The 22,892-nt window shown below is 43.2% G+C and overlaps 2 protein-coding genes across 2 annotated transcripts in view; both read right to left on the bottom strand.

The window, feature by feature from the left end:
- Positions 1–299: 299 nt before the first annotated feature.
- Positions 300–6,992, bottom strand: LOC308163999 (transcriptional regulator Myc-like; the record flags this gene model as incomplete). Its single annotated transcript, XM_080538165.1, has 3 exons — positions 300–864; positions 1,331–1,572; positions 6,960–6,992. 3 exons carry the CDS (start codon positions 6,990–6,992, stop codon positions 300–302), a joined length of 840 nt encoding a protein of 279 aa, XP_080394291.1.
- Positions 6,993–7,761: 769 nt separating this feature from the next.
- The window catches only part of LOC308164000 (transcriptional regulator Myc-like), a gene marked incomplete at both ends in the record, with an annotated part of 137,214 nt that continues 122,083 nt past the window's right edge, over positions 7,762–22,892 (bottom strand). Inside the window, one exon of the mRNA XM_080538166.1 lies at positions 7,762–8,316. Within this exon, the coding sequence (XP_080394292.1) occupies positions 7,762–8,316 (555 nt within the window). The remainder of the gene's footprint in view (positions 8,317–22,892) is intronic.

Below are 22,892 nucleotides of genomic sequence, written 5' to 3' on the forward strand. Positions count from 1 at the left end.
TTTCAAGTATTAAGTAATAATTATATACAAAACATAAAAATTTATATTTTAGGTTTGGGCACTCCAAAAGTGTAACCCTATTTTTTTCTTCTTTTTTATATTTTATTAATAAAAATAAACTGTTTAAATATTTTTCACCACCGATAACTTCAATTGAGGCAGTTTTAACATTGAAATCAGACAGAGAGATTCCAAAAAAAGTAATTATTTTTTTGCATTTGCATGCAATATCAACTATACACAGTCTGAACTTGCATATAAAATGTGAACGCCAACAAAGTCTTTGTGACAGGAGAGTCTCAAACATGAGAGCTCTGCAACTGTGCGAGCTTCTGTTTCAAATGTTCACTTCTCCTCCTCAGCTGCTCTTTCTGGGACACTAGTCTCTGCTCGTCCGTCTGCATGCTGTAAATGCACTCTGTCACCTTCTTCAGGATGACCACTTTGGCCGCCTTCTCGTTGTTGGCCACCTCGGGGTTCTCGTCCCGCAGAGCGAAAAAGCTCAGCTTAAGCTCGTTCCTCCGCTGGCGCTCCAGCACGTTGTGAGTCCTTCTTTTGTTGTAGTCTTCCGAGTCGGACGTCCGGGGACTGGAGCATTTGCGGTTGCTGCTGAGCTGTTTGAGGACCCTCCCGTTGCCGTTGCCGCTGCTGCCGCCCGTGTTGCTCTCTAGCCTCAGCCTCTTGACAGCTGGCTGCTCGTGCCGCGTGGAGGGGTGGGCGGCGTAGTTGTGCTCGTGGGTGGAGACATGGCACCTCTTCAGCACAAGGGGACTGTGATGTCTGGTCTCCGACGAGCTGGAGGAGTCACACCGCTTTACCGACTGTCTCTTCTCCACTGTCACGACATCAATCTCCTCATCATCCCTTACACACCACCACCCCCTACACACCACACAGCTGACACTACCTGAGGGAGATCATAAGATACGGATGAGATGATACATGATTCATCATAAGTAAAAGACCATGAGATCAAACAAAGGTATTTTCTGCAGTGGCCTCCAGTGGGTCAAGGTAGAGATATGTCGATGTGCCACACGTGTGTTCCCTGTGTGCCAACATATGAGGTGTGTGTGGGAGGGGAGTGTTTATATAGTGTGTGTATGTGTGTAAGATATGTCACATAAGATATGTATGTGTGTGTGTGTGTGTGTGTGTGTGTGTGTGTGTGTGTGAAGGGAGTGTTTATATAGTGTGTGTGTGTGTGTGTGTGTGTGTGTGTGTGTGTGTAAGATATGTCAATCACGTTGTGGTGTATGTATGTGTATGTGGTGTATGGTGTGTGTGTGTGTGTGTGTGTGTATGTGTGTGTGTGTGCGTGTGTTGTCACTTCCTTGTCCTGTCCTGGCTGGGCCGGGGCCGGAGCCGGGGGTGGGGGTGGGGCTGGGGGCCGGGGCTGGGCCGGGGGAAGCCAGGGGGGGGTACGGGGGGCAGGATGTGACCTCCCTTATGGGACAGGACGTTGATCTCCTGCCTCAGCGCCGCGGCCTGGCGGGCCTGGTCCTGGACCAGCCGGGTCAGCCTCCTCCTCTCCTCCTCTTTAGCCCGCCTGCGGCCCTGGAACTGAGCCCCCTGGTAACACACACACACACACACACACACACACACACTGCAGGAGTGGTGAACATCACACACTCCTGCAGATTCTTCCTCTCTGATGCTTCTTCAGGTGTCCTGCTTGATTGAAACTCTTCCCACACTGTGTGCACTGGTATGGTTTCTCTCCTGTGTGAATTCTCTGGTGTCTCTTTAGGTCTCCTGCACGATTGAAACTCTTGCCACACTGTGTGCACTGGTATGGTTTCTCTCCTGTGTGTATTCTCTGGTGTTCAATTAGGGATCCTGCCTGATTGAAACTCTTCCCACACTGTGTGTACTGGTATGGTTTCTCTCCTGTGTGAATTCTCTGGTGTCTCTTTAGGTCTCCTGCACGATTGAAACTCTTGCCACACTGTGTGCACTGGTATGGTTTCTCTCCTGTGTGTATTCTCTGATGAATCTTCAGGTGTCCTGCTTGACTAAAACTCTTCCCACACTGGGAGCACTGGTATGGTTTCTCTCCTGTGTGAATTCTCAGGTGGCTCTTTAGGGTTTGTTCCCGATTGAAACTCTTCCCACACTGTGTGCACTGGTATGGTTTCTCTCCTGTGTGTATTCTCTGGTGTTCAATTAGGGATCCTGCCTGAGTGAAACACTTCCCACACTGGGAGCACTGGTATGGTTTCTCTCCTGTGTGTAATCTCTGGTGCCTCTTCAGGTCTCCTGCTTGACTGAAACTCTTCCCACACTGGGAGCACTGGTAAGGTTTCTCTCCAGTGTGTATTCTCTGATGCTGCTTCAGGTTTCCTGCATGCTTGAAACTCTTGCCACACTGGGAGCAGTGGTGTGTTTTCTCTCCTGAGTGTCTGTGTTGTTTATGGTTTCCTGATGTGGTGGAGCTGGGCTCGCTGTCTGAACCTTGGTTGGAGCTCTGCTCATCTGTAAGAATATGAACATATACAGGGTTACAAACACATTTTGTGCAAAACATTGAGCAAAGTTGTAAAAAAGAAGAATATTATTTTAAATAGATATATAACTATAGTTTATACTGCAAAACATGATGGTGTCTCTCTGGTTTCTCAAATATATTGTTAAAGAAAAGGTGTAACAAAATAAAATAATATAAACATGCCTGTACGTCATATACGTGTGAGTTTGTCCCAACATAATACAAGGGTCAAAAGGTCAAATTGTATGACCAAGTGGATTGGGGGAGTAACACAATGGTTAACTCATTTAAACCGGGGGCGCTGTTGCGTTGTTCTACCTTTCAAGCCGGGAAAGCGGATACGTCATTTTGTAGTATGTGTATTTTTTCCACATTCCTCTGGTCTCTTGGCCAATGGAATGCATCAACATATACACGTGGGAGTATCTACACACGTGCAGATTATATATTTTTTCACAATATCTTGGCAACAGCGGAGAAGTTTCTGAAGTTAGTTCTGAAGGGAGTGATATTGATGATGCAACGTTTGCAGGAAAAGCGCTATACAAATTAAAGTTATTACTATTATTATTATGACAATGTTATAACTGATTCGGATGATTTAGAAGGCTTTGAAACGGAATGGAAGACGGACAACTAGCACCGTAATCCTAGGAGGCGTTTCATCAAAGCTGGCTGAACTGCGCCCTTCAGTTGCCAGGGCAAGTGCTACTAGACTGGTTTAGATCCTACCTACAGGACAGAAGCTATTATGTCTCCATTGGCAACTTTGTGTGCGACCAAATTAAAATGACATGTGGGGTTCCCCAAGGGTCAATCCCCCCCTCCTATTCAATCTCTAGATGCTTCCATTGGGACACATCATAAAAAAGAACAAAATTGCCTACCACAAATATGCAGATGACATACATAGCCCTATCACCGAACGACTATAGCAAGGGTATTCAGCAAAAATTCAACAAGGTCCAGTTAGAGAAAATATCCTCAAGCAAAGGTCTGGAACATTATAATGTCTAGATTGCGTTATGATTCAGTGCCTATATATAAACTCCTCAAAAAAAGTTTGGAAACGTTATTTCAGTCGATTCTTATTCTATATCGTTGGAAAGCCTTATTAGTCACCTTTACAACGAGCTACAACTTGTAAGGATCATGCATTCGTGGAATGAGTAACACAGCTAAACGTGTGGGTAGCGGGCCAACGTTTTTTGACAAAATCCCCTGCAATATTCTTCTGTTGGTATTCACTCTCGTTTTGAGCTTCAAGTGCTGGCAGGTGTATGTCAGTCACAGGTGTGTGACTGGCACCTGAATGGCACCTAATTGACAGGAATGATATTCTGGGGCCAGTGGCGATCCCATATCTCCAGATTCTGGGACCTAACTCCATCCTCCAGGAGGACAACGCTCGCCCCCACAGAGCCAGGATCATCACAGAGCACCTACAAGATTTGGGAGTGGAGAGGGTGGAATGGCCTGCCGTGAGTCCAGACCTCAACCCAATTGAACACTTGTGGGATCAGCTTGGGCGTGCTGTACGTGCCAGAGTGACCAACGCAACCATGTTGGCTGACTTGCGGCAAATCCTGGTTGAGGAATGGGATGCCGTCCCTCAGCAGTGTGTGACCAGGCTGGTGACCAGCATGAGGAGGAAGTGCCAAGCTGTTGTGACTGCGTATGGATCTTCCACACGCTACTGAGGTCCCTGACAGTGTAAAATTAATAAAGTGTAAAAATGGCCAATATGTGTTGTTTTTTCCTTATTACTGTGGGAGAGTGCAATCATCCAATCCACCAAGCAACTCAAAACGAGAGTGAATACCAACAGAAGAATATAGGGGATTTTGGCTAATATTCGGGTTTTCTTCGGACCTCTGTAACTTGACCTGGAAGCAGAATGTACTGTACTCTAGTGTGGGCACATGCTCACACGCACACACACACACCTGCATGCACGCACGCAGACACACACACGTGCACGCACGCAAACACACACACACACACACACACACGCACGCGCACACGCACGCAAACACACACAAACAGACACAGACACACACACACACCTGCACGCAAACACACACACACACACACACACACACACACACATAGAGACTGACTAAGGAGAGTAAGTGTATTTTAGTGATCGACAATCCATATGTGCTTCTCTACTGCTAGAGATGGATGAGTGGGCATGGTAATATGGCATATAAACTCCTCAGGCTAAACACCATACCCAAGCCGAGCAGTGATAAGCTCCATGCATAACAATTCTGTTTATTATTTACAAATAGTGGTTGTATCTTGTCTGAAACAATGATGGCTACGGTGCATATTGACATGGATTGCTATTTTGACTTTATGTAGAGTAATGAAGAAACTAGACAAGTACAATGCAAGCCATGCAACCGAATGCATTATCACAACATCATAGACAAAACATGCAATGCAAAACATCTAAAATGCAATAAAACAAAACAAAAAAATCTGGATTTAATTAATGTTGGGATGGAAGGATGTTTCATGTGCAGAACTGAGCTATACAAAGAAGAAAATACCTATTAACAACAACAACAACAATAATAGCAACAACAATAACAGGAAATCGAAATTAACAATAACCTTACAATAATAGGTGGGAGAATCATAGAAAACCTATTTACCAAATGCAACAGTTCAGTGAACGATAACTTGAATATCAGACATACAGAATAAGGGGGGAGGGGAGAAGGGGGGCGGGGATCATCCTACTGATCAAAACTATTGACAAAACGTGAAATTATACATTGATATTAGCAACTTTACAAGATAACGGCCAACAGCATCAACAGCAAGATACGTTTCAATATAACCGAATAATATTCCTGACACTTGACAGCAAAGAAGAGATAATTTATTAGATAATCAAACTGCTAAAAATGGAGAAGGACTTTGTTTGATCCTAAAACAATCGATTGAAAAACGACATGATAGTCCATAATAATATCGAGAGAGCAAGCTTACCCGTTCCCTCTGACTGCATTTTGTGTGGTATTATTATTTTATATTCCCATTGCAGATGAAAAGCTGCGTGTCTTTGGAACACAAATCTCGACCTCCTTTCCATGTGCTCGCGACCACGCGCTCCGTGGAGCGCTCTGCATACAGTCAGATACAGTGCGTGACGTCAGGATAAGACTGCTCTCTACTCTGTTCACCACAGAGGAATTGAAGCTATCAGGATGTCATGATGTCATGATGATGATGATGATGGCATGATGATGATGATGATGATGATGATGACGATGATGATGATGATGTCATGATGATGATGATGATGATGATGATGATGATGTCATGATGAGGATGATGAGGATGAGGATGATGATGATGATGTCATGATGATGATGAGGATGATGATGAGGATGATGATGATGACGACGATGATGATGATGTCATGATGATGATGATGTCATGATGATGATGATGTCATGATGATGATGATGATGAGGATGATGATGACGATGATGATGATGATGATGATGTCCTGATGATGATGATGATGATGACGATGATGAATGAATGGTCTTTATATATAGTAATTATATAATTATATATAGTACAGGTACCATACAACGACATTTGGGAGGAGGGGCTCCCCTGGTGCTAGGATTTTTTTTTTTTTACTAAAACAAGAAGGGAAAAGAGCTATGTACTTATGATGATAAGATGATATGATGGCTATGATACCTATGATACTTATGATGATAAGATTACAAGATCAATGTATGAACAAAATGGATTCACTGTTATAAGTATTCTTGTTGCAATTTTGTTATGACTGAAGTCTGCATGCATTTCTAAATGCATTATACTTCCATTTGTAGTTGAACATATAACACTATGATGTGACTTGATGTGCATGTACCACTCATCTCTCTCTGCATGTGTTAATTAGCTGGGCGCCTACAGGCTACTGTTGCAAACCGATGACAAGATTAGTGCACAGCTGGGTAGGAACCCAGATAAGCTGTGTGGGGCTGTGGCTGACTTTATTATGGTGGAAGAAGTGCTCTGGCGAAATAACTTGTTACCCGTGGTCGCCACAATGACTGTCTGCGGCAGCAACACTGTGCACTGTCATTTGAGAGTGTCATAAGATGAATTATGTAGTTTGATGTCTGGATTGGTACTAAAAAAAAGTATGACTGTCTGTGATTGTCACTGAACAGATTGTAGGCTACAGATATGGTGATTCATGATAATCATCGATAATTGTAAAATGATGTCATGATGTGCACTAGGTACATGCATGTCAATACCATTGAGTTTAGGTTGTAGGAACAGTTCATCTTGTGTGTCTGATCAACTTAGAAGGTCATTGCTTCTGACACTACAACCACCTGTGTATAAGAATATATTTAAAAACAAGAGAATGGGGAGGATGTCTGATTTGTGTGTCCCGTCTCCAGATCTTTCTTCATCTTACCTGGGTTGTCTTCACATAGACCACACAGAACATCAGATTAACATAACATGTAGCACTAGCCTAGTGACTGATGCTAGGCACCTGCTACCCAGTGTGGAACTAAGGTGCAGAGTTCTAGAATACTCTTAGTTCTAGAGTTCCAGCACAGCTGCCTTTACTTATGAGAAGACATTTATTTGACCTCTAACCCAGACTCTCCAATGCACCAATTAGCATGTCTGTATCGTACTATTGTGTTGAAGTGTAATTCCCTAGTTTCATAGAGATGGCATGGTTGTGCAAATGTGTCCCTTTCATCTTCCCATGATGCACCTGTAAGTCACCTGTCTTTGGGAAGCCACTTTATGATTAGTGGAGAGGAAACAGGAGTAAAAACCAAATACGACTTGTTTTCAAAAAGAAATGCATTTATATTTCAAAAGAATCTAGGAACATAATATGGAAAACCATACACTGGAAACAAGTGGGTTTGAACTTCCAGACAATTGAGATCCAAAAATACATTTCAAGTATTAAGTAATAATTATATACAAAACATAAAAATGTATATTTTAGGTTTGGGCACTCCAAAAGTGTAACCCTATTTTTTTCTTCTTTTTTATATTTTATTAATAAAAATAAACTGTTTAAATATTTTTCACCACCGATAACTTCAATTGAGGCAGTTTTAACATTGAAATCAGACAGAGAGATTCCAAAAAAAGTAATTATTTTTTTGCATTTGCATGCAATATCAACTATACACAGTCTGAACTTGCATATAAAATGTGAACGCCAACAAAGTCTTTGTGACAGGAGAGTCTCAAACATGAGAGCTCTGCAACTGTGCGAGCTTCTGTTTCAAATGTTCACTTCTCCTCCTCAGCTGCTCTTTCTGGGACACTAGTCTCTGCTCGTCCGTCTGCATGCTGTAAATGCACTCTGTCACCTTCTTCAGGATGACCACTTTGGCCGCCTTCTCGTTGTTGGCCACCTCGGGGTTCTCGTCCCGCAGAGCGAAAAAGCTCAGCTTAAGCTCGTTCCTCCGCTGGCGCTCCAGCACGTTGTGAGTCCTTCTTTTGTTGTAGTCTTCCGAGTCGGACGTCCGGGGACTGGAGCATTTGCGGTTGCTGCTGAGCTGTTTGAGGACCCTCCCGTTGCCGTTGCCGCTGCTGCCGCCCGTGTTGCTCTCTAGCCTCAGCCTCTTGACAGCTGGCTGCTCGTGCCGCGTGGAGGGGTGGGCGGCGTAGTTGTGCTCGTGGGTGGAGACATGGCACCTCTTCAGCACAAGGGGACTGTGATGTCTGGTCTCCGACGAGCTGGAGGAGTCACACCGCTTTACCGACTGTCTCTTCTCCACTGTCACGACATCAATCTCCTCATCATCCCTTACACACCACCACCCCCTACACACCACACAGCTGACACTACCTGAGGGAGATCATAAGATACGGATGAGATGATACATGATTCATCATAAGTAAAAGACCATGAGATCAAACAAAGGTATTTTCTGCAGTGGCCTCCAGTGGGTCAAGGTAGAGATATGTCGATGTGCCACACGTGTGTTCCCTGTGTGCCAACATATGAGGTGTGTGTGGGAGGGGAGTGTTTATATAGTGTGTGTATGTGTGTAAGATATGTCACATAAGATATGTATGTGTGTGTGTGTGTGTGTGTGTGTGTGTGTGTGTGTGAAGGGAGTGTTTATATAGTGTGTGTGTGTGTGTGTGTGTGTGTGTGTGTGTGTGTAAGATATGTCAATCACGTTGTGGTGTATGTATGTGTATGTGGTGTATGGTGTGTGTGTGTGTGTGTGTATGTGTGTGTGTGTGCGTGTGTTGTCACTTCCTTGTCCTGTCCTGGCTGGGCCGGGGCCGGAGCCGGGGGTGGGGGTGGGGCTGGGGGCCGGGGCTGGGCCGGGGGAAGCCAGGGGGGGGTACGGGGGGCAGGATGTGACCTCCCTTATGGGACAGGACGTTGATCTCCTGCCTCAGCGCCGCGGCCTGGCGGGCCTGGTCCTGGACCAGCCGGGTCAGCCTCCTCCTCTCCTCCTCTTTAGCCCGCCTGCGGCCCTGGAACTGAGCCCCCTGGTAACACACACACACACACACACACACACACTGCAGGAGTGGTGAACATCACACACTCCTGCAGATTCTTCCTCTCTGATGCTTCTTCAGGTGTCCTGCTTGATTGAAACTCTTCCCACACTGTGTGCACTGGTATGGTTTCTCTCCTGTGTGAATTCTCTGGTGTCTCTTTAGGTCTCCTGCACGATTGAAACTCTTGCCACACTGTGTGCACTGGTATGGTTTCTCTCCTGTGTGTATTCTCTGGTGTTCAATTAGGGATCCTGCCTGATTGAAACTCTTCCCACACTGTGTGTACTGGTATGGTTTCTCTCCTGTGTGAATTCTCTGGTGTCTCTTTAGGTCTCCTGCACGATTGAAACTCTTGCCACACTGTGTGCACTGGTATGGTTTCTCTCCTGTGTGTATTCTCTGATGAATCTTCAGGTGTCCTGCTTGACTAAAACTCTTCCCACACTGGGAGCACTGGTATGGTTTCTCTCCTGTGTGAATTCTCAGGTGGCTCTTTAGGGTTTGTTCCCGATTGAAACTCTTCCCACACTGTGTGCACTGGTATGGTTTCTCTCCTGTGTGTATTCTCTGGTGTTCAATTAGGGATCCTGCCTGAGTGAAACACTTCCCACACTGGGAGCACTGGTATGGTTTCTCTCCTGTGTGTAATCTCTGGTGCCTCTTCAGGTCTCCTGCTTGACTGAAACTCTTCCCACACTGGGAGCACTGGTAAGGTTTCTCTCCAGTGTGTATTCTCTGATGCTGCTTCAGGTTTCCTGCATGCTTGAAACTCTTGCCACACTGGGAGCAGTGGTGTGTTTTCTCTCCTGAGTGTCTGTGTTGTTTATGGTTTCCTGATGTGGTGGAGCTGGGCTCGCTGTCTGAACCTTGGTTGGAGCTCTGCTCATCTGTAAGAATATGAACATATACAGGGTTACAAACACATTTTGTGCAAAACATTGAGCAAAGTTGTAAAAAAGAAGAATATTATTTTAAATAGATATATAACTATAGTTTATACTGCAAAACATGATGGTGTCTCTCTGGTTTCTCAAATATATTGTTAAAGAAAAGGTGTAACAAAATAAAATAATATAAACATGCCTGTACGTCATATACGTGTGAGTTTGTCCCAACATAATACAAGGGTCAAAAGGTCAAATTGTATGACCAAGTGGATTGGGGGAGTAACACAATGGTTAACTCATTTAAACCGGGGGCGCTGTTGCGTTGTTCTACCTTTCAAGCCGGGAAAGCGGATACGTCATTTTGTAGTATGTGTATTTTTTCCACATTCCTCTGGTCTCTTGGCCAATGGAATGCATCAACATATACACGTGGGAGTATCTACACACGTGCAGATTATATATTTTTTCACAATATCTTGGCAACAGCGGAGAAGTTTCTGAAGTTAGTTCTGAAGGGAGTGATATTGATGATGCAACGTTTGCAGGAAAAGCGCTATACAAATTAAAGTTATTACTATTATTATTATGACAATGTTATAACTGATTCGGATGATTTAGAAGGCTTTGAAACGGAATGGAAGACGGACAACTAGCACCGTAATCCTAGGAGGCGTTTCATCAAAGCTGGCTGAACTGCGCCCTTCAGTTGCCAGGGCAAGTGCTACTAGACTGGTTTAGATCCTACCTACAGGACAGAAGCTATTATGTCTCCATTGGCAACTTTGTGTGCGACCAAATTAAAATGACATGTGGGGTTCCCCAAGGGTCAATCCCCCCCTCCTATTCAATCTCTAGATGCTTCCATTGGGACACATCATAAAAAAGAACAAAATTGCCTACCACAAATATGCAGATGACATACATAGCCCTATCACCGAACGACTATAGCAAGGGTATTCAGCAAAAATTCAACAAGGTCCAGTTAGAGAAAATATCCTCAAGCAAAGGTCTGGAACATTATAATGTCTAGATTGCGTTATGATTCAGTGCCTATATATAAACTCCTCAAAAAAAGTTTGGAAACGTTATTTCAGTCGATTCTTATTCTATATCGTTGGAAAGCCTTATTAGTCACCTTTACAACGAGCTACAACTTGTAAGGATCATGCATTCGTGGAATGAGTAACACAGCTAAACGTGTGGGTAGCGGGCCAACGTTTTTTGACAAAATCCCCTGCAATATTCTTCTGTTGGTATTCACTCTCGTTTTGAGCTTCAAGTGCTGGCAGGTGTATGTCAGTCACAGGTGTGTGACTGGCACCTGAATGGCACCTAATTGACAGGAATGATATTCTGGGGCCAGTGGCGATCCCATATCTCCAGATTCTGGGACCTAACTCCATCCTCCAGGAGGACAACGCTCGCCCCCACAGAGCCAGGATCATCACAGAGCACCTACAAGATTTGGGAGTGGAGAGGGTGGAATGGCCTGCCGTGAGTCCAGACCTCAACCCAATTGAACACTTGTGGGATCAGCTTGGGCGTGCTGTACGTGCCAGAGTGACCAACGCAACCATGTTGGCTGACTTGCGGCAAATCCTGGTTGAGGAATGGGATGCCGTCCCTCAGCAGTGTGTGACCAGGCTGGTGACCAGCATGAGGAGGAAGTGCCAAGCTGTTGTGACTGCGTATGGATCTTCCACACGCTACTGAGGTCCCTGACAGTGTAAAATTAATAAAGTGTAAAAATGGCCAATATGTGTTGTTTTTTCCTTATTACTGTGGGAGAGTGCAATCATCCAATCCACCAAGCAACTCAAAACGAGAGTGAATACCAACAGAAGAATATAGGGGATTTTGGCTAATATTTTTGGGCCGCTACCCACATGTTTAGCTGTGTTGTTCATTCCATGAATGCATGATCCCTACAAGTTGTACCTCGTTGTACAGGTGATTAATCAGGCTTTCCAACGATATAAAATACAATACCAATTGGTATTATTAAAGGGGAGGATTAATCAACCAAAATAACGCTTCTGAACTTTTTTTGAGGGGTTTATATATGTTACGGTACATGTGGGAATACGGTACATGTGGGAAAACTAGGGTTAGGTGCTAGGGTGCTACGGTTAGGATTAGGGGTAGGGTTAGGATTGGGTTAGACATGCTAGCATGTACCAAGTCTAACCCTAACCCTAGTTTTCCCACATGTACCGTATTCCCACATGTACTGTAACATATATACATATAGTACATATACATATTAAAGTACAATTCAATAATATTTCAACAATATTGTAGATTTTCACTTTGAAGTGGAGGGGATTAATAAGTACTAATACATGTTATTTTCTCATGTAAAATAAGGGCTGCATTTAAATGTAAAGATACATAACAGAGCTTTTGAAAAATGTGCATCTTAAAATAAAGTGCACATTTTTGAAAAATAAATTAAAAAACGAAATATAAAGTGTAGCTTCAGTTTCCCTCTCTCTTCTGTTTTGCTAGCATGTCCTGCTGGGTTAATATTTCGGTTTCCCTTGTGGCTGATGATGCTGACGTAGGTATCTGTAGGTACATAGGTGTACAGATAAAGGCTGTAAACGCCTTATGCATCACTGTGTGCTATACTCTCTGGTTAACTGAATGAATGAATGAAAACCTTTATTGTCCCCAATGGGGAAATTTTGTTGTCAAACAGCTTAGCTTAGTCTTAGACAGAAAACATTCAATAAATAAATAAATAAAACAGTGCAGGCTCAATGTAAAAAGTGCAAGATAAAGTGCTCAAGTGCATGTAGTCCAAGTAGCAGTCTTAACGGCCTCTCAGCTCCAGGTCTCCCCCACCCTGCAGGGCCTGGTTGTAGAGTCGGAGTGCAGCTGGAACAAAGGACTGTCCAAATCTTTTTGTACTTTGACAGGGGAGAACAAATCTGTGGCTGAACTTGCTCCTCATCCCCGCCAGCTCGCAGTACATCGGGTGGGAGGGATTGGCCAGCATGGCCGCCAGTTTTTTCCCCATCCTCTGTTCTGCCACCACCTCTAGGCTGTCCAGCCCGGTCCCCACCACAGAGCTGGCCTTCTTCACCAGTTTGTTTAGCTTCGCAGCATCCCTGGCACAGATGTTTCCACCCCAGCAGGCCACGGCGAAGAACAGAACGCTGGCAACCACCGACTGATAAAACATTCGCAGCAGCTTGTTGCAGACGCCGAAAGACCTCAGCCTTCTCAGGAAAAACAGTCTGCTCTGCCCTTTCCTGAGAAGAGCCTCGGTGTTGTCAGTCCAGTCCAGTTTGTTATTAATTTGTACTCCCAGGTACCTGTAGGAGTCCACCCTCTCGACTTCCACCCCCTTGATGGTGATGGGGGCTGGGGTCCTTCTGGTCATCTCTCTCTATCCGCCGAACCCTTCACTGGTATATTTTCATTTACAAATCCCAAGGACCCAAGGACCTTGCGCACGGCAGCCCTAGCCCTCGTTTATTCAACTAGTGAATACTGCGCCCCAGTATGGTGTCGCAGTGCCCACACTGCAATTAAGTTGACCCTCCCTTTTGCCCATTACTGACCCCTCCCTGTCCCTAGCTCTTTAGCTGTCTAGTTTTAGGTTTTGTAGTTTTACTTTAGTTTTAGATTATCTTAGACTGTTTTAGACTAGTTTCAGTTTTAGACTATGTAGTTTTAGTTTAGTTTTAGACTATATTGACGGAAAGTTTAGATTATCTTAGACTGTTTTAGACTAGTTTTAGTTTTAGACTATGTAGTTTTAGTTTAGTTTTAGACTATGTAGTTTTAGTTTAGTTTTAGACAATGTAGGCCAGGTTTTGTATTGTATTTGGTTGTGGTGGATGTTGTATGCCTGTAAACAGGTCACACTTGAAAATGAGCCCTTGGGGCTCAATGTGTTTTTTACCTGTATAAATAAAGGTTACATTTAAAAATGTAATAAATAAAAAATAAAAAATAGGTACATCGGTATCTGCTTGATCTTTTCACAAAACTCTTATTTTTGTTTCCCCTCAAGGAAGGTTTCAGCTACCACTCATGCACTCCTTGACCGTCAGTAAATGTGTTTTATGTTGACGCAAAACGCAAGCAACTTTAAGGGAACATTCATTAGCACGTTGTTGGGCAGTGAATGAATGTGTTTGAATTCTGGTGGATCGATCATATGGGCTCTGTATCGTGTATTTTCTCTGTCCTCGGTTCAGATTTGAGTGTGTATGTTTCTGCTCAAAAGATGGGTTTAGTCTCGTAACGCTTTACATTGCCGCTTTTAATAATCGCCATGGTCTCCAAACATATCAGACATACAGGGTTTGAACTGAACTGCCCGTGGGAAGAATGAACATGTGAGAGTCTGTCCATTCTTCATTAAAGGACAAAACAGAGATAATTGTATTCGGTAAACCTGACAAAAGATCGAAAGTCAGTGCAAAACTTGATTCTCTCTCTAAACTAAAAAACAGGTCAGAAGTGTAATTCTAGACTCTAAACTTCAACAGCCACATGAACTTGATAACTAAATCAGCCTACTATCACCTGAAAAACAACAAGAATGAGAGGTTTCATGTCCAAATAAGACCTTGGGAAAAAAAAACTCATCCATGCATTTGTTTCGAGTAGACTTGATTATTGTAATGGTCTACTAACAGGCCTATCTAAAGGGGCTGTTCGTAAGCTGCAGCTCATCCAAAACGCAACTGCTAGGGTCCTAACAAAAATGAATACGTTTGAACACATTACACCAATCCTGAGATCCCTACACTGGCTACCAGTCTCTCACAGAAAATGGTCTTGGACCAAAATACATATCAGATGTCCTCCCACCCTGTATTCATATCAGATCTCCTCCCTCCCTATATTCATATCAGATCTCCTCCCTCCCTATATTCATATCAGATGTCCTCCCACCCTATATTCATATCAGATGTCCTACCTCCCTATATTCATATCAGATGTCCTCCCACCCTATATTCATATCAGATTACCTCCCACCCTGTATTCATATCAGATCTCCTCCCACCCTATATTCATATCAGATCTCCTCCCTCCCTATATTCATATCAGATCTCCTCCCTCCCTATATTCATATTAGATCCCCTCCCACCCTATGGTCAGCTGCTGTATGCTCCTGGAACAAACTCCCTGAAAAAATCAAACAGGCGCAAACCCTAAAAATATTTAAATCTAAGCTAAAAACCTTCATGTTGCAGCAGTCATGATTAAACACTATCTATCAATGTCTTTTATCCATAACTATTGTCTTATTAAATAGTTTTATCAATTTACCACTTATATTTGCTTTTATACAGTCGTTTATATTTTCTTGCTATGCTCCTCTTGCTGTATTTTTAAATAATGTATGTAAAGCACTTTGAATTGCCCCTGTTGTATGAAATGTGCCATACAAATAAACTTGCCTTGCCACTGGCAGCATTGATTTTACAGCAGTGCAATGACCCTCACCACTATACAACAAAGACTTACCATCCGTGTCTTCAATCTCCACTTCTACTTCGACCTCTTGTTTCACCATCACTCCCTCCTCCCTCATTTCTTCTCCTCCATCTTCTTCTTTCACCATCACACCCTTCTGCATTACAGCTGCACCTCCTTCCTCTTCTTTCACCATCACTCTCTTCTCCTCCACTTCTTCTTTCACCATCACACCATTCTCCTCTACATCTTCTTCCTCCAGCTTCACTGCCACCATCGCTGGACCCCACTGTGTGATTTTCAGGGCTGGAGAACCACAGACAGATCCGGGGGACTCTGTGGACTCTGTGGACTCTGGTTCATACATGGTTACATGAGCTGAAGAGGACCTGCATCTAGAAACAGTGGAGGCACAAACAGTGCAGGGTCAATTGACAGCCAACCAGTTCAATTAAAGCCCATCTAGACTAAAAATGCAATAATCTATGGATTAATGATTGCATTTCTTTGTAATTAAAGGGTCTGGAAAGTAGACATTAAATGGTTCCAATTGTATTTTGTGTCCAAGAAAAAATTACAATAAACTTCTAGTTAGGCTCAACTTCCTGGTCAGACAGAGGGCTGTGTGGGCGTGGACTTTGCACGCTTGACTGCCCTTTAATTACCAACTGTTTAGCTGCTGCTGAAATGTGTAAATACTGAGCTAATACAATGACTTGGCTAAGATTATAGTTATGCACCTGGCAGTATAATTCATCATATCAATTCAATGACCACCATTAGCATACTGTACACCTGGCACCCTATGGTGAATTATTGAACACAATAGGCTACAGGATTCACAGCATGTGTATGACTTACTGATCAGTTGTTCCACAATGGTGTTGTCCTCCTTTTCTAATTTGCTGCCGTATTTTCACAATATCCTCCATGTTTAGTTGCTTCCCACACTGGACGTAGCACTGGCGCATGTCGTCATCACGATAGCGCTCTTCGACCTCTTGACCTCTAGTCTTGACCGCTGAACTGGCGTTACTGTCACTATCCATGTCATTACTGTCACTATCCATGTCATTACTGTCACTATCCATGTCATTCGGTGCTTCAGAGAGTCGATGCCTCTCTTTAAGAGCATGTGCATCTTGCCCTGAGGCATTTGTGCTGAGCATCTCATCTTTGGCCTTTTGGTTTTTGATGTAGTGCCGTAAAAACATATCCCACGGTGTGTCGTACTCTTCTTTAATGTTGGGAGAGTGATGGTTCCTACTGTGGGTGGGAGGTGGTGGTGGTGGTGGTGGCTGGAGCCTAATAAGATTGTCCTTCCGGTGGTTCTGTCCTTCTGTCTCTGCATCAGGGGACCCAAGGTGTGTCCTCTGGCTCTCTGACACTGAATAAGCAGAAGCATCCATCATTGCCCAGATGGGGAGTTCGCAGTGCAGGGAATCCTACGAATGAAGATGATCAAAATATTAAAACAAGAGTGAAGAAATGTAATTTGTAATCATCAGAAGTGGAAAACAGTAGCCAAGCTACACTTAGGTCCATATATTGGACTCTGTCAGAATTGTTGTTATTTAAGCTGTTTAGTAAAACATACAGATTTCAAAACTTACAGTTATAGAATGAATATGGCCTTAAGTGCAGACTCAAATACCCTCTTTAATTTGAGGGTATTAATATCCAAATTGGAGGAAGGGTGTAGAAATTACAGCTCTTTAATATGTAGCCCCCTCCTTTTCAAGAGACCAGAAGGAAAATACCCTACACTTCGTGCTTTGAATTGCCGTATTACCCTACATGGAACCGTTGGAATTGTTTTGATAGCACATTTTGTTTAGGAATTACGGTAATGAGAACAATGTGTGTAAAATGCATGGCCGTTTTTATTAAGGCGTTTATTTTATATAAAACGATTTATGACAGTTTTATAGTGGTATTGACAAAACCGTTGCTATTTTCAAAAACCGGGGTTTACGGTACAACCGTCAAATCGCCCAACCCTAGTATCTGTGAGATCTACCCAGTGTTTCCTATATTCCTGATGCTGAGCTGCACTTTCCCCTCTTTGTGTATTCCGGTAAGCTGTCTCCAGTTAAAAGGTAGAAACCCATGCTACTTTACTGAGCTCTCTGAATTAATTCAGGAAGAAACCACGCTTGTCCTGAAGCCAGATGTACTGATAGACTATCCTTCAGCTCAGAAATAGATGTACTGCCATGATTATAAAGTCTAAATCAAGTTACTATTTAAACACCATCTCTGATTCTGGCGGTGATCCAACTACATATTGGAAAGCAGTTAAATCACAATAAATAGTTCCTCTCGCTGTCAACGTCATCAACTTTTATCCAAGTCTAACATAGTATAAGTAAGTAAGTAAGTAAGTAAGTAAAGCTTTATTTACATAGCGCCTTTCGAACATGAAATGCAATCTTTTACTGAACAAAAAGTGCCATGGATAAGTGGTGGAAAGTGTTTGTGCTTGTTTATAAAGGGCTGGTAACATTTGCTGTCTGAAATGCGGACGAGAGGGAACTAGTAGGCCTACGTCATGTCATGAGTAATTCACTACGGTAATGTTACAGAGTTGGCTGGTTAACTAGCCAAACAAAGCCACATCTATGAACATGGTTGTATTTGATTGTAATGAATAAGTATGTAATAATGATCTTGTATCACTACTAACGCAGCTCTGTACTGACCATTGTATCTAGCAGCTCTCTGCTTCATTCATCAATCACTCCAACTCCTACCGTCAGGTCGGCGCCTCCGTTGTTGTTCAAGCTAGTGTCGCTTTCCCAGTCTTTGTGTAATAAGTGAACTTGTTGTAATGTTTGCCCTCTAGCACAGTTATAAACGTAATAAATGACTCGTGTTGTCTTCAGTCTCAGCACTGTGTGCGTTTATTGATCCGCCATCTTAGTTCCACATCCTGTTCGTTGGGCTTCTTCTTCTTCTTCTTCTTCTCAGTTTGAAGGTTTGCGACCAACTTAAGGCGCATTACCGCCACCTAGCGGACTGTGTATGGACCTGTTCGTTGGTCTCACGGGAATAGCTGACGTCTCTCCTAACCTAAGGCATCATATTTGTATTTTGTTTGTGTATCATATTTGTATTTCAAAAATACTGTAAAGCACTTTGAATTGCCCCTTGTTGTATGAAAAAAATGCTATACAAATAAACTTCAGACGTCATAAAGACGTCAGTTATTCTCGCGAGACCAAGGAACGGGATGTGGAGCTTAGATGGCGGATCAGTAAACGCACACAGTGCTGAGACTGAAGACAACACGAGTCATTTATTAAGTTTATAACTGTGCTAGAGGGCAAACATTATGGAGGGTGTATCATGCCGTATTTAAATACAATACAAACATCGGAATGCAATACACACATCGGAATGGAATACACGTGTAACACCAAATACAATGCAAAAATACGGAATGTTTGTGCCAAAATAAAAGCAATGTGTATTACATTTGAGCGCAGCGTATTCCATTCTAGCATGTGTATTGTATTTGGTCACGAGTGTATTCCATTCTGCATGTGTATTACATTTGAGCGCAGCGTATTCCATTCGGTCATGAGTGTATTCCATTCTAGTGTCGGATACTAATTTGCATTGTATTTGCAAGTGCCATAATACCTACATCGGAATGGAATACAATGCAAATTACACCGGATATCGAAAAGCAATGCAAATGAGTATCCGCCCATATGCAAATTAGTATCCGCCCATAGGTTCTGCCCTTTCCGGCCATAGGATTCGCGATGCCAACGATGACGACAGTTTCTGTAATAGCTTATTAATAAAGATTCGAAAAATTATGCTGACCATCGTATTATCTTAGTTTAATGTCATTTCAATGAATCATATAACTTTTATTTACAACAAGCACAACACAAAAATCGCTATTATGCACCGTCTTTGTCCGCGAATAACACCGGCTGTGGAGGTGGTACACACTTTGCTAACTTCACCATCTGTCTACGGTCATTTTCAGCCCTTAACCACCGCGCTGACACCCCGAGAAGTTATGCTTTTAACCGTAAACTCGATGAACCGGGAGTTCACCCGGCCGCTGCTGCTCGCAGCACCGCTTGTCCAGTTGACAGCAGGGGAAGAGAATAATTCTACCCCGGAATTCCATTCAAATGCCCACGTCAGTCAGCCTTTTCCGTAGAAATACATCGCTCCGTTATATATCTAACGTTACATGTTTTAAGGCTGATCAGTGCATGATAGTGCTGCATTATGTTGATCTATTTATATCGATCTATAAACGCGGAGATTGGAGCCCCAGACAGCGCTGCACTCGTATCTATCTTGAATGCCGATGCTGTGGTACTGTGCTGAATGAACCATTCGCTGACTGTCTTAATAAATCAAGTACAGAGATTCCAACCCGTGTTGAACATTCTATTTCCTTGTCAAATCGTGTATGCTGTCATTGCTGTGCACCATGAGATGACAACGCATTTAAGATCACAATCCTCAATAGATTGATTCCATCGTTATACCGACAAGAAGATTCTACAATCTATCAGCCTTTCCGTAGAAATACATCGCTCCCTGTATAACGATATATATCTAACGTTACATGTTTTAATAGTACGGGCATTTTACCAGATATTTGACCAATCTGCGAAGTAAATCGTTACCAATAAATTTCTTCACCAATGTGTTTCTAAAGGTGTGTAATAACATGTCCTAAAAGGTTGAAATTCAACTCCTGTGGGAAACCTCATAAAAAACTGCTCAAAGTTGGGGTACCGATAACCGATTTTCGAAAATTCGAAAATGCTTAAATTGGACTTGAGTAACTTTTGAGGGGTCAAACTAGGCATTTTTCATGATTCTGAGTTGATTGCAAGCATTTATTTGTCACCAAGAGCACTTCCTGGTGCAACCCCCAAACCCCCCCCACCCCCATTGGTGGTTGGCATTCAAAGTGAGGAAGTTTGGAGGTAACAGGTAACATTAGACAACATTAGACAGCACCAGCAGAGAGGCACTATGATGGGCATGGACTCTTAGTCATAGGCCTCACTACATGTGGAACAATAGAACCAGGCTGCTTGAGCTACTCACACAGCCCAGCAGAGAGGCACTATCATGGGCATGGACACTTAGTCATAGGCCTCACTACATGTGGAACAATAGAACCAGGCTGCTTGAGCTACTCACACAGCCCAGCAGAGAGGCACTATCATGGAGGTCATAGCTCCAGAAGAGGGGTGAAAGGTAGACAGCTAGGCCCAGTGAGAGCACTCCTAATCGGACTGACAGAGTAGCAGTTAGGCCCTGGAGCTCATGTGACCTCCAGCATAGGGCCACAGGCCTAGTCACAGCACCCATGGAAGGTGTGTTGTCTCTGGGCTGTGTGTCTAGCTGAACACCTCTGGTAGTCCTTGGTACATCTCATGTTGGTACATCTCTTCTACAATGGGAGGTGAGAGTGAAGCTATTCAGCTTCACTTTCATCTCCCTTTGTTTAGGCCTCCATAACAGGTAAGTTACTGCCCAGCAGAGTGTCTCTCTGCTGGGCTGAGTGAGTAGCTGAAGCAGCCTGGTTCTATTGTTCCACATGTAGTGAGGCCTATGACTAAGTGTCCATGCCCATGATAGTGCCTCTCTGCTGGGCTGTGTGAGTAGCTCAAGCAGCCTGGTTCTATTGTTCCACATGTAGTGAGGCCTATGACTAAGAGTCCATGCCCATCATAGTGCCTCTCTGCTGGTGCTGTCTAATGTTGTCTAATGTTACCTGTTACCTCCAAACTTCCTCACTTTGAATGCCAACCACCAATGGGGGTGGGGGGGGTTTGGGGGTTGCACCAGGAAGTGCTCTTGGTGACAAATAAATGCTTGCAATCAACTCAGAATCATGAAAAATGCCTAGTTTGACCCCTCAAAAGTTACTCAAGTCCAATTTAAGCATTTTCGAATTTTCGAAAATCGGTTATCGGTACCCCAACTTTGAGCAGTTTTTTATGAGGTTTCCCACAGGAGTTGAATTTCAACCTTTTAGGACATGTTATTACACACCTTTAGAAACACATTGGTGAAGAAATTTATTGGTAACGATTTACTTCGCAGATTGGTCAAATATCTGGTAAAATGCCCGTACTATTAAAACATGTAACGTTAGATATATATCGTTATACAGGGAGCGATGTATTTCTACGGAAAGGCTGATAGATTGTAGAATCTTCTTGTCGGTATAACGATGGAATCAATCTATTGAGGATTGTGATCTTAAATGCGTTGTCATCTCATGGTGCACAGCAATGACAGCATACACGATTTGACAAGGAAATAGAATGTTCAACACGGGTTGGAATCTCTGTACTTGATTTATTAAGACAGTCAGCGAATGGTTCATTCAGCACAGTACCACAGCATCGGCATTCAAGATAGATACGAGTGCAGCGCTGTCTGGGGCTCCAATCTCCGCGTTTATAGATCGATATAAATAGATCAACATAATGCAGCACTATCATGCACAGATCAGCCTTAAAACATGTAACGTTAGATATATAACGGAGCGATGTATTTCTACGGAAAAGGCTGACTGACGCGGGCATTTGAATGGAATTCCGGGGTAGAATTATTCTCTTCCCCTGCTGTCAACTGGACAAGCGGTGCTGCGAGCAGCAGCGGCCGGGTGAACTCCCGGTTCATCGAGTTTACGGTTAAAAGCATAACTTCTCGGGGTGTCAGCGCGGTGGTTAAGGGCTGAAAATGACCATAGACAGATGGTGAAGTTAGCAAAGTGTGTACCACCTCCACAGCCGGTGTTATTCGCGGACAAAGACGGTGCATAATAGCGATTTTTGTGTTGTGCTTGTTGTAAATAAAAGTTATATGATTCATTGAAATGACATTAAACTAAGATAATACGATGGTCAGCATAATTTTTCGAATCTTTATTAATAAGCTATTACAGAAACTGTCGTCATCGTTGGCATCGCGAATCCTATGGCCGGAAAGGGCAGAACCTATGGGCGGATACTAATTTGCATATGGGCGGATACTCATTTGCATTGCTTTTCGATATCCGGTGTAATTTGCATTGTATTCCATTCCGATGTAGGTATTATGGCACTTGCAAATACAATGCAAATTAGTATCCGACACTAGAATGGAATACACTCATGACCGAATGGAATACGCTGCGCTCAAATGTAATACACATGCAGAATGGAATACACTCGTGACCAAATACAATACACATGCTAGAATGGAATACGCTGCGCTCAAATATAATACACATTGCTTTTATTTTGGCACAAACATTCCGTATTTTTGCATTGTATTTGGTGTTACACGTGTATTCCATTCCGATGTGTGTATTGCATTCCGATGTTTGTATTGTATTTAAATACGGCATGATACACCCTCCATAAAACATTACAACAAGTTCACTTATTACACAAAGACTGGGAAAGCGACACTAGCTTGAAGTTCAATCTCCTATTCAGAAGGCACCAGAATGGCAGTAAAATGGCATACATTTACTACTA

The sequence above is a fragment of the Nansenia antarctica genome (assembly GCF_963989245.1).
Source record: "Nansenia antarctica genome assembly, chromosome: 8".
Classification (NCBI taxonomy): domain Eukaryota; kingdom Metazoa; phylum Chordata; class Actinopteri; order Argentiniformes; family Microstomatidae; genus Nansenia; species Nansenia antarctica.